General features: G+C 43.1%; 1 protein-coding gene across 1 annotated transcript in view; it reads right to left on the reverse strand.

Annotated features, from left to right (window-relative positions):
• Positions 1-11142, reverse strand: part of FGD3 (FYVE, RhoGEF and PH domain containing 3) — a 348985-nt gene extending 337843 nt beyond the window's left edge. Inside the window, exon 1 of the mRNA XM_089681845.1 lies at positions 10929-11142. Coding sequence (XP_089537971.1) covers positions 10929-10977 — 49 coding nt within the window. The 5' untranslated portion in view covers positions 10978-11142. The remainder of the gene's footprint in view (positions 1-10928) is intronic.
• Positions 11143-13348: the final 2206 nt, after the last annotated feature.

The raw sequence follows: 13348 nt of genomic DNA on the forward strand, positions 1-13348 counted from the left end.
AGAAGGACTAAGAATAAACCTGCACACCCTGGGCCTTATAGGGGAAGGAACACTCTGGTGGGAAATCAGATTAGCGACTACCTTGGACTTTTACATTTAAAGTGACAGGCACTAGATTCCCTGTCCAGGGATTCCTTCAGGCAGCTGGATTAGGAGAATCTGGGATTTGGGGTGATACATCCAGAGATGCTGGCTAGCTCTCCAAGAAGAGGTTTTTGCTTTAAAAAAAAACAGTTCCATTGGGCATCCTGTACACCCCTGACCCTATCCCATTTCAAATCCCCTAATAAAACTTTAAACCAAAGCTCAAGGACTGGTTACTGTCTCCTGGATGGAAGTTAATGTGGAAATGCATGTTGCCCGGCTGTGCATGACTATAGGGGGACCCTACACTTGGATGGAAAACTGTTGGCCGAACAACAACTGCATCCTTCCAGAAGCATTCATTGTTTGGGTAAAACAAGTGCAGAACAAAAAAAATTTGTTTTGTTTCAGATCGATTCGTTATGTTGCTAATTTTGTTTCCTTGCAAATTTTTTTACAATGGATTTTTAAGTATTCAAATCAAATTCGAAACGAAAATATCGATTTGATCTGAATTGTGAAGAATAAAGGGTTGTATTCTATTTAAAATTCGAATTTCATAAGATGGCTATATACTATTTTATTTTTTTCTGCTCTATTCTAATTTTTTATTGTTTTATTCTATTCTTTTCTATTGTATTCTTTTCAAAATTAGAATGTCAGAAGACAGCTATATTCTATTTTATCATATTCTTTTCAATTCTATTCTCTTCTATTAGATTCTTTTATTTTCTATTCTATTCTGGCTTATTCTATTTGATTCTATTGTTTTATTTTTTATTCTATGCCTTTATTTTCTATTCTTTTTGAAAGTCGGAAGACTTCTGTATTCTATTCCTTTGTTCTCTACTCTATTATTTTCTATTTTATTCTATTCTTTTCAAAATTCTAATTTTGGAAGATGGCTATATTCTAACACTAATACACCAAGTCTTTAAAGAAATCAGCAATAGTCAGCAATATGTTTACAGTCCAAATTTGTTTTCCAATTCAATTTCAAATTTATTTCAATTTCCATTCGATTTGAATGTTGGACAAAATATTGTTTTGCAGGGGAGATTCCTCCATTCACACCATTTAGCATGGATTCAGGAATCTATTAGATTTCTCTGCATGTATGGCTGGCCTTACTTCACTCTAAGTCTATGATCTGGAAAGTGTTCAAAACAAAGCAGCCAGACATATAGCATTTTCTGAAGGTGGCCAGGAATAGCAGACTACACATTTTTCTCCGTACAGGTCTCTTTGAATACATTAAAACAAGGACTACATTTGGACATTGAGATTATGACAGCTTTCCTTCTGTTCCAATAACATCCTGGGAGTTCACCTATATATTTTTTCTTGGCCAAGTGCTAAGTTATATTGCAATGGTAGATTAATATTGAAACTTTACATCCAGGTATTAAGATTGGTCTGCAAAAAAGTATTTTAATTTACAGAGAATCTAACAAAGGAACAAAAATTAGCAGTAGTTGGCCATGTAGCTTGGTGGTAAATTAAAGTAGTTGTAAACCCTTACATATACCAGTGAAGTGACTAGCCTCAGGTTATACACAGTGATGAAACATCCTCCTCCATAAGTTGTGCCTGTTTATCTGCAGTATTCTCTTCTCTACATCCATTCAAAGTACTTGTCAGAATTCAGAAAAAAGGGGGTGCAGATCTGACATTACACAATGCACAGCTCAGAGAAGAGAGTTCTGAGAGCTGATTGGAGGGAAGAAACACAACCCCCTTCACACAGCACACAGGAACAGAACTGAGGCTGTCAAATTTGCTGGAGGGCCCTCCTGTCACCATATTTCTCTTGGTGTCGGGAAAACTTGTCAGAAGTGACTCATGCTGATAGCAAAGTAACTAGACAGCACAGGGAAATTACACCCCCCGTTTTGGAGAGAGGCAAGTAAACACTATAGAAATATGTGCTTTGTTCACATTTCATGTCTGAGGTTTACAACCACTTTAAAAAAAGGAAAATTGAGAGCTATTAAAATACACAGCAAGAAAAACACAGAAGAGTACATGTGGTTTTATCCTTGGAAAAGCATTGACAGCAAAGAAAACCATTGCTCTTTTTGCATTTTAATTTTTAGCGGCCTCAATTCATATTTCACATCTGCATATTTTGCTTTTCCGTCCCCATTTTAACATGTTTTAATTACAGCTGACATGTTTTGCCTGTAATTAGTCGTCTGGCAACTAGACTTGTAATCTCCGATCATTACAGTTCTACACAAGAATAGCTGTTTGTGCACAAAATATAATCACACCCCGTAGTATGGTATTAAACTGATGTCGCAGAATAGCCTGTCTGCAGTATGGAACCCAAACAAATGCAAAGTCAGAGCGAGGGAGGGGGGAGCACCGCTCATACAAAGGCCGCAGGCCAATATGAAAAATAGAGAGAAGGAATTATATGAAGCGCCCAGTGAAGGAGAAAATGTTGTCTATAGTGACCAGGAAGGATCAATATTCTACTTTAATGTTTCCATGTATTGTCCAACACCAGACTATTTTTATTTTGTTATGGATGGAGCAGAGATGTGTTATAGCCTGTGACAGGTGTTTATTGCTTAGGGAGACTTTTTCTGACCTCCTTACACACACATTGTATAATATATATTTATTTTTTTATGATTATTATTATACAGGACTTATATAGCGCCTACCGTTTGCTCAGCGCATTACATTGGAGGGAGACAGTACAGTAACAATACAGTTCAATACAAGAGGGATTAGAGGGCCCTGCTCCTTGGAGCTTACAATCTAGGAGGGAGGGGCTAGTGGTACAAGAGGTAATTAGCTGTGGAGGAAGGAGTGGTAGGAGTGTAGAGGATTCCAGAATTAACTGGGGTCGGGGTAGGCTTCCCTGAAGAGATGGGTTTTCAAAGTGCGCCTAAAAAGTGAGCAGAGTAGGCGATAGTCTGATAGAATGGGGTAGGGAGTTACAGAGGATGGGTGAAGCCCTTGAGAAATCCTGGAGGCGAGCATGGGAGGAGGAGACAAGGGAGCTAGAGAATAGGAGGTCCTGCGAGGAGCGGAGAGTATGGTTTGGGTGGTATTTAGAGACAAGGTCGGTGATGTAATTTGCGGCAGTGTTATAAACGGCTTTATACGTCAGTGTTAGTGTTTTGAATTTTATCCGTTGGGCAATTGGAAGCCAGTGGAGGGATTGGCAGAGGGGGATGGCAGATGAAGAACGGTTAGTAAGATGAATGAGTCTGGCAGCAGCATTCATGATGGACTGAAGAGGAGATAGCCTGTGAAGAGGTAGGCAAATGACGGAGTTACAGTAGTCGAGGCGTGATATGACAAGGGAGTGAATAAGTTGCTTAGTGGTTTCCAAGGTTAGGAACGGTCGTATCTTGGAGATGTTGCGGAGGTGAAGTCTACATGATTGTGTCAGCGATTGGATCTGGGGCTGGAAGGACAGATGGGAGTCTAGGATTACACCTAGTACCCTGGCGTAAGGGGATGGACTGAGGATGGTGTTATCGATACGTATGGTGAAGTCAGTGAGGGTGGCACGGGCTGGGGGGAATACTAGGAGCTCAGTTTTCGAAAGGTTGAGTTTGAGGAAGTGGAGTGACATCCAAGCCGATGTCACTTAGTAGGCTAGCGATGCGGATGGAGACTGAAGGGGTGAGGTGAGGGGTAGACAGATAGATTTGCGTGGACCATAAGTATATGCATGTCACAAAGTCTTCAACCAAGAGGCACAGCTGTCCGACCCATAACACGTGACCACCAACAAGAGCACTGACTCAATGTAATGTCTTGGCTTATGCGTTTCGAGGGCTCGCCTTATTCATCAGAGCCCAATGGCTGAAGAGGGTGTGCCCTTGAAACGCGTAAGCCTGGACGTTACATTGTGTCAGTGCTTTTGTTGGTGGTCCAGTGTTGGGGGTCTGACACCTGTGCCTGTTCGTCAAAGACTATATGTAATATTTTGTGACATGTATGCACTTTTGGCTCTTTTGTGAGCATAATAGGTAATAGAGGATTTTACACTATGCTGGTTCACGCTGATCATTTTTTTTTAGTTTTTCACTGAGAATTACCCAGTCTGGAGAGAGCTGCAAGGCAGTGGATTCCATTTTACATCCATTTGCTTTGAGAGAGACATTTTTTTTTACCTGGACAATACAGGTTGTAACAGGGCCAGTCTACACCACAATGTGTGCCTTCTCGCATGGTGCGTTTTTGACAGCCCATTTATTTCAATGGGCTGATGAATGAGTAGGAACAAAAAGTACAGCAGGTGACTTTCAAAATTGCGCTGCACCAAACTGCATGCGACTGCGGTACCATGCAGTTTGGTGGCTGCAGACATGCACACTTTGCTAGATGCTTTTGGGGTGCCATTAATCAATTAATGGCACCCCAAAAGCATCTAGCAAAGTGTGCATGTTAATCAATTAATGGCATCTACACACGTATCACAAAGGGCAGTGTTTTCCTCCGGCTACACCGGTTTCCTCCCACACTCCAAAGACATGCTGGTAGGTGAATTGGATCCTGTGTAAATTGACCCCAGTATGTGTATGTATGAATGTGAGTTAGGGACCTTAGATTGTACGCTCCTTGAGGGTTAGGGACTGATGTGAATGTATAATATATATGTAAAGTGCTGCGTAAATTGACGGCGCTATATAAGTACCTGAAATAAATAAATGTCACCCCAGACCAGCCAATCAAAACAGCCAAAGATCTGAAGTCACAATAAGATCAGCCAAAGATGTCAGCAGCCGGTGAGGAAGCTCTACGATACCACTGCGCTGGAATGGAGGCGAGTATAGTTTCAATTTTAACCCCTTGACGCCGACGTAACAGAAATATGCGGCCTCACGGACCTGGGCTTTTTTCCGTGGGGCCGCATATTTGCGTACCTGTCTTTGTGCTGGGAGCGCGCCGCTCGGCGCGCTCCCAGCACCAAGACTGCGGTGTCACTGAGAGCCCCGGGTTCCGTTCTAACGATCGGGACCCGGGACTCCCGATTCCGGGTCACGTGATCGCTGTGATAGCCTCTGATTGGCTATCACAGTGATCAATCACTGTGCAGCCCGGCCCCCTTGTTTTCTTTCTCTCTATGAATGGATAAGAGAGATACATTGTATCTCTCGAACTCCTGACATAGAGAGATAAAAAAAAAAGTTTGTAAAAAAAAAAAAAAAGATAAATAAATATTAAAAAAGAAAAGAAAAAATAAAGAAAAATACCTAGATCAAGGTTTGATCTAATTCAGTACCAGGGTTAGTGTTTGGGTCAAGGTCAGGGTCAAGGGCAAAGGTCAGGGTCAAAGGTCAGGATTTTAAAAAAAATTGGTGTCAGTTAGTGTTAATGTCAATGTCAGTGACCGTGTGTTTTATGTAAAAAAAAAATAAAAACAAAATGCGCACTGTTGTTTCTGGACTGTACTACGGGTACAAACAACAAATAACATACACATATATGGTATCGCTGCGATCGTCAAGAACTGGAGAATGTATTTTGGGTTGTTCTTTGGTGGTAGGTTATGGTCGTAACAAGAAACACACAGTTAAATTAAAAAAATGATTTTTTTTACTATTTTGGCCCAGTTTTCCTTTAATAATAAAAAAAAAAATTAGGAGCTATCCATTACCATTTACCACCAAATGAAAGCCCAATTTGTCCTGAAAAAAACAAGGTATAATCCACCTGGATGTACAAAGTAGTTGTAACGATATGTACGGTTTTACTAACACGTCAACGTTGCAGAATTGTGCTTGGGTATTTAGATTTGTTTTACCCTTAGGGGTTAAAAAACAATATTAGGGGGAAAAAAAAAAAAAATGGCGTCAGGAGATGACTTCATGAAACGCAACATAAAACTACAGTGTGTAAAAAAAAAAAAAAAAACACACACACACATTACAAGCAGCAGCACATTAGGGCTCCATTCACATTTGTGCAACTTGTCATGCGACTTTGTACACATTTACTAAAACTGAAGAATGCAAAATCTGGTGCAGCTCTGCACAGAAACGAATCAGCTTCCAGGTTGTATTACCAAAGCTTAACTGAAAAAGCTGAGGTTAGAAGATGATTGGATACCATGCACAGCTGCACTAGATTCAGAGTGCTCCAGTTTTAGTAAATCTCCCCTATAAAGTCACATGACAAGTTGCAGCCCATTGTTTTCAGTGGCACCCATTCAAATCTATTCGACCTAAACAAGCAGTGACTTTGAAAAGGTTTTGATGCGACTTTGATGTGACTTAATGCTATAGAGCGTAAAGTCGTATCGAAGTCGCACTGCAAATCGTGCGACTTTGGAGTCACACAAGTGTGAATGGAGCCTAAAGCTGCACATAAAACATTTTCAAATACACTGAATCACTCCTGGCATATTTTCTCCCTTGCATTGCTTGTCTTTTACTGACTTAGTGTGCGTTTTCTTGAAGTGTTTCGGGTACCATTTAAACTGAATTGCACCACAATGCATTGTGTCCGGTACATTGTGCTAACATGCAATTCTATGTAGTTTTAAAGAGCATTACTACGACACACAGGAGTGGATCAAGCCTAATAGGAGAGATTCAGGGTACAGTCATCAATCTGACATGCAGGAGGAAAATCTTAAAAATATAAATCTGCAATCAAAAATTTCAGACACAAAATTCCACTGTAGAAAATTGTGCTTGGCCACCTTCGGTAAAGGCCCTTTTCAAAAAACGACACTACACCATCTTGCACTGATGTGAGCAGGTACCATAAAGAATAATGTGATTACTATTGTCATGCATTGCCAGCGTGACAACATAAGTAGCAGAAATTACACTAGTGTGAATGGAGCTTTAGGGCTCAGAGGGGCAGTAAAAACCCACTATTGAGCTTGTTTTTACCGCCCCACAACCGATTCACTTTTAGTTGCAGAAGTAATGGCCGCAGCAGCGATTAGAGCCCCAATGTTTATGGCGGATGCAGCACCTGACAAGTGAAACCTATTCAGCGTGACAGCAGACGCAGCAAAAATCACACTACTGTGAACAGAGCTTTAGGGCTCATTTACACTAGTGGTTGAGGGGCAGTAAAAACCCACGATTGAGCTTTTTTTTTACCGCCCCACAACCGATTCACTTTTAGCTGCAGAAGTAATGGCCGCAGCAGCGATTAGAGCCCCATTGTTTTTGGCGGATGCAGCACCGGACGAGTACAACCTATTCAGCGCGACAACAGAGGCAGCAGAAATCACACTACTGTGAACGGAGCTTTAGGGCTCATCTACGCTAGTGGTTGAGGGGAGGTAAAATTCCACAATTGAGCTGGTTTTTACCACCCCACAACCGATCCCCTTTTAGCTGCAGAAATAATGGCCGCAGCATGGATTAGAGCCCTGTTGCTTATGGTGGACACAGCACCTGACAGGTGCGACCCATTCAAGTGAATGGGGCTGCTCTTCAAGCTCCTCGCAACTACGCGCAATGCATGCAGTTGCGCACGATAGAGCAGGCTTCGAGGAGTTAAAGCAGGCATTGTAGTGCCTCCTCGCCTCCTGCAGATGCTCCCTGAAGAGCGATATGAAGGTGCATAGGTATAAAAGCAAGTGAGAACAAGATTTTACTGCAATACATGCGTGATCGGGCCCTACAACAATGATAACGGGCCACAACTACACCTTAGTCAATCAATTGATTCACTCATCTCTACAATAGAATGCGCTTACCCATTAATGGATAAATGACATACTGACCAATTATCTGCATTCCATGCTAGCACTGCGAGCTCTCCCTGGTAAGCAGTCAATGGTGTCTAAAGGCATAAGCGACAGCGGTGAGCGTTGTCCAGCCATTAGAGGGTTAATGTCGACTGTTACACATTAAAGATTTCATTTGCAGAGTCTGGACCTTAGTCAGCTTTATATATAGCTAATAAGAAAGTCTCTCTGGGAGGAGAAAAAAAAAAAACCTTCCATCCTAGCGGCTGTAGTCTGGACTATTGAAAGCAGACACTAAGTACAGACAATATAGTCTTTATATTAGTGGAGAGGAATTTGTCAGCTAGATCCCTATACAAAGTCATATGTCCCGGACGTTGCTCTCAGCGCTTCAGCAAGAACGCAGCTCCACCAATACTGGGAGGGAAGTACACTACAGCCCAAGTGTTGAAGAGCGACTCCACCCAAAACTGATATCTCCATTCATCGTAGATACTGGAAAATTCAGATCTCATCTCTTGTGGACTCTGGTGGTAAGATAGTAAGATCTCTGAGCTGGGCTATGCTAGTCTGCTCACCGTCTCATTACTGAAAAAGCAGTAGGAATGACAGACATTCTCTTTGCTGGAACAGGAGAAGAGAGACTCCAAGGTGTCAGCAGGGGCGGACTGACCATTCGAGCACTCGGGCACTGCCCGAGGGCCCCATGAAATGCCCCTGGTACCTTTTATTGGCATTTTTGGGTGTGCTTTGAGTTTGGGCAAGGACACAGGGGCCCCATGATCTCCTATTGCCGGGGGGCCCCATGAGTTGTCAGTCCACCCCTGGGTGTCAGTAATAAATGTGCATGCATTACTACTGCCATGGAATATAAACTACATGCTGCACAGCTCAGTTACAGAGAATCTGTGAAGTCAGAGATAGAAGTCACAGATATAGATACTGCCTTTGCTGGTTTACCAAGTGTTACTAAACCCAGGACCCTGCATTCACTATATCTGGTCTCCCACAGTACACAGAACATGGAAATGCAATTATTTTAGTAAATATAAACTGCTAAATACCTTTTCTCATCAGCAGTTAGAGCAGTCTTGTGGCTTCTATCAGTGTCCAGCTGAGCACTGCTTAATCTTGTAGGAGGAGTTTTCATTCTGCTCTGACTGTCCTATGAGGCTGAATAACCCCTGACCCTTTGTCTGGACAGTGCTGATTGGCCCTGTGCTGATCACATGCACCCTCCCAAGGAAAAAAAAAAACTCCCTAGCAATACACACTAAACTGAACTTGTGTAGAGTGACTCCTAGAGCTCTGTACTATCCGCAGATGGATTGGGGACAGTAGAAGAAGGGGAGGATCAGAGAAGACAGGATCAAACAGCCTTTTTATACAATACAGAGGATTAACCTCTTAGGTTCCACAGCGAGTATAATAAGCACGCTTTACTGCATATACAGACTGATTTTACTGTTGTAAGTTTAAAACACTTTAAAGACTACATTTCGATGTGTAACTAAATTGTTGCACTGCTAAAAAGCGATCTGCATTCAGATCGCTTTTCAGAGGTGTTTGACAGGCGGTGAGGAGGGGATATCTTGCCTCCTCATCACCGGTTTTAACTCCGTTAATACTGCACAAAAGTGTCTTACCCGAGTGCATTGCGCACGTTTGCGGGGCAGTTGTGGTACGACCCCATTTGCTTCCAGGGGTTGCATTTGCTGGTGGTACTTCTCGCCGAACGCAACAAGGGGGATAATTCAGAACCATGTTTTTATTGCACCCCACAATGGTCCCCCCCCCCCCCCCAAGCTGCAAAGACAGTAAATGGGGGTGTTCACATGCCACAGTCGCGATGCTTTGCACCAGTGTGTTTTTACCACCCCTCAACAAGCACTTTACTTCACAGTTACAAACAATTGAGTCACTGACCCAGAACAAGCATGTACTCAGCAAAGACTACAAAGTCTATATGTCTGCCTGGCATGCTCCAGGCCAGTGTCTTGCTACATAGTAAAGCCAGGATTAGGAGAAGTCCTTTGCCTGTCCCTTTAAGTCAGCAATGACAGCTTCCATAGATCTAATCTGAGAGCTTCACTTCAAGCCTAACCCTAGATTAGTCTAGGTTCACACCTAAGCATTTTACACAGCGTTTTGCAGAAACGCACAGTAGTCCATTTAACATGATTTCCTATAGGACAGGTTCACATCTCCGCTTTTCACCCGGTGCATTTTTTGGAAAGGGTCAGGGGATTTTTATAAAACGCAAAAAGTTGCGTTTTTGGTTCTATAGACTTCAATGGAAACACTGCAGATAAGCATGTAGTGCGTTTTTGATGCATTTTGTGGTTTAATCTGCCTAGCAACAAGGAAAAAAAACCCGCACAAAACACATGTGAAAAAACGTTCTGCAGAAAGGGATCAAACGCAAACTGCATAGGTGCGAACCTAGCCTTAGCCAAATGATGACAGCAATCAGTTATGGACCTCCATCCTCATCCTTAGGATCACAGAGGATGGCATATAGAGACTGTGCAGCTACAATAGGGCCCCATTTACATTATATGTGGGCGAGGGGGTGCCAGGATCTGGGTGGTGTTCAGTTGTATATTAGACCATTAGAGTGTAAAAGGGCTACTCTTTGCTTGCATGTGCCCATCTGTATATCTATGCTGACAGTTTGCACTTGATAGTTGAATGGGGCCCCCAAAAAAATTCTTCTTGCATAGGGGCCCTTTGAAGACTGTAATTGCACAATCGTCCATGATAGTAGAAGCAATGCACAATTTAATATTTCACAGCGATCGTCCGTTACGCTTAATCCAACCCATTATACGGTCCGCCAGCCGTCACCCACTACTCCGCCATAACGCTTGCGTTGTAAATGAGCAGATTTAGCATCAGAGCTCGTCAGTGGTAATCCAGCACCGGGCAATTGTCTCGGATCAGTCCTGGGACATCCCTGATGCAGACATCGAATTAACAAATAACAAAGCTGACATAAACCGCGTTTTCTTCCAGGGAATAAGCCCTATCGCTGCTTTCCAGAAACAGGACGGGGGGGGAGAAGGGCACGGGTCCAATCACACAGCACAAATCTCCTCTCCCAAAAGCAGCTTATAGACAGAGTGGATTTATATCAAGGAAAAAAAAAAGTTTTCCAACTTACCATCTGCCCCCGGCTGAGTGCTGGCTCTGATCCCAGTCATCCTGCTCATAGTCCCCCTGGAAGGATTGCACGCCTGGACTTCCAGCCTGCTTCGCTGACACTCCTTTCTGCAAAATGAGAAGACAGAGCCTTACAAATAGGGTGGTGGTGGTGTGCCAAGGACCATAGTCCCTGCTCAGAGGATGAGCCTGCCTAACAGCACTGTCTTGTGCTCTCTATCGCTCCGAAAGCTCCAAGTCTCCCAGGCATACACCAGCCCACACTGCAGCTGACCAATCACAAGTGGAGGGGAGGATTCTGGGAAAGACTTGAGGCTGTCATCGCACAGGCTGGGAAGATATGTGCACATACAAGAAAAGCCATGCTTCTATTGATTTATTTACAGCAATTTGGGGAAAAATCATTCAATTCCAGCAGTTATCTCTAAAAAAAATGGACTGCATGCTATAAATGTTATACATCTTAGGAAAAGCAATTTAACCAATCCCAGGTAAAGAAATGTCCCCCAAAGCTTTTCTCCAGACAGGGCCAGTTCACACTACATGCGTTTCATTCGCTTTTTTTTTTGCATCCAAAAAGCACAGAAAGTAGGTTATATGGTTGTCAATGTCATAGTTCACATCAGTGCTTGCAGTTCCAGTGCGTTCCAGTTGCAGAAAAAAAAGATCAGGTTGCATTTTCCAGAGAACTGTACTGGAACACACTAAAACGCATGAAAAATGCACCAGAACGCACCAAAAACACACTAGAATGCACATGTCCCTATTTAAATTGAAGAAAAAGAGAGGGGAAAAAATGAAGTGGAACGCATCAAAAATGCACCGGAACACGCCAAAAAGACATCAAAAACACACATGCAGAAACGCATCAAAAATGCACCAAAACGCACCAAAAACACACTTGAATGCACATGTTCCTATTTAAATGGAAGAAAAAGAGGGGGGGGGGAAATTAACCGGAACGCACTGGAATGCGCCAAAAGCACGTCAAAAACTCACATGCAGAAATGCATCAGGAACGCACCAAAATGCACCAAAAACACACTGGTATGCACATGTCCCTATTTAAATTGAAGAAAAAGAGAGGGGAAAAAATTAATCTGGACTGCATTTCTTTGGTGTGAACCATTCCTTACCCCTGATTCACATCAGTGGGGGGACCTGCACAAATACCTGCAGCCACACCACCCACACAAGAGAAATGCAGGAACCGCAGGCGGGTGCCATTAATTCTAATGGCACGCCACCCGCACTGGGCTGCGATTTCCCAAGTAGTGCAGGGACTTCTTCCCTGCGTGTCTGGGGGCATGGGGGTTCATTCAAATGAACTCCGCATGACCACACGTATGTGAACTAGGGCTTGGGCTGCGTTCACATTGCAGGACTGTGCAACAAAATCTAGCGCTTTCCCATCATGCCTTTGCTGACATACAGCAGCCCCAATCATTTTTATGCAAAGTGGAGCTCCAGCCTCTCCCCCAAAAATTAAAAGTCACAATACTGTAGCTGATGACTTTTAATATAAGAACACTTACCTGTCCAGGGATCCAGCAATGTCCTCACCCGAACCGATTCTTCAGTCGGCTTTGGGTGCAAGTTCCGGCATCTTCAAGAAGGGAAACCGGCAGTGAAGCTTTGTGGCTTCACTGCCAGTTTCACACTGCGCATGCGCAAAGCACGCTGCACTTTGTGAATGGTCTCGCAGTCTTCTGGGATCTGTGAAGTGTCCCAGAAGGCAGCAGGGAAAGGAGGGGGGGGGGGGGGGGCAAATTTCTGGCTCAGATCACTGCAACTCATCTGATCGGAAGTGGGAGCGTGTACTTGTCAAAACCAGGTACCTGCTAACCCTCAAAAAAGTGCCACATGAGGCCGTGGAGAGGGGGAGTAAGCAAACAAGTGGAATTTCCCCTTTTGGGTGGAGTTCCCACATTAATTAGTTACAACTAGTTCTCCACTGGGCCAATTCTGACATTACTCTCCTACATGTAAAAATGTGTATTTTTTTGCTAGAAAATTATTTAGAACCCCCAAACATTATATACAGTATATATGGGTTTTTTTTAGCAGAGGCTGTAAAGAAAAAAATGGTGAATCTTGCAATTTTTTATGTCACATGGTATTTGTGCAGCTGTTTTTCAGACACAATATTTTGGGGAAAAATGCACGTGAATAAATTGTATTCCACACAAACAATATATGACACCTATTGTTAAAAAAAAATATAATAGATGATTTTACGCTAAATAAATAGATACCTAACCAGGGGCGGACTGACAACTCATGGGGCCCCCGGGCAATAGGGGATCATGGGGCCCCTGTGTCCTTGCCCAAACTCAAAAAAGCCTATGAAAAAGGTACCAGGGGCATCTCATGGGGTCCCCTACTGACTCCGGGCCCTCGGGCAGTGCCTGAGTTTCCAAA

The sequence above is a fragment of the Staurois parvus genome, unplaced genomic scaffold (assembly GCF_062004578.1).
Source record: "Staurois parvus isolate SC_StPar_1 unplaced genomic scaffold, SC_StPar_1.0 ptg000282l, whole genome shotgun sequence".
In the NCBI taxonomy this organism is placed as follows: Eukaryota; Metazoa; Chordata; class Amphibia; order Anura; family Ranidae; genus Staurois; species Staurois parvus.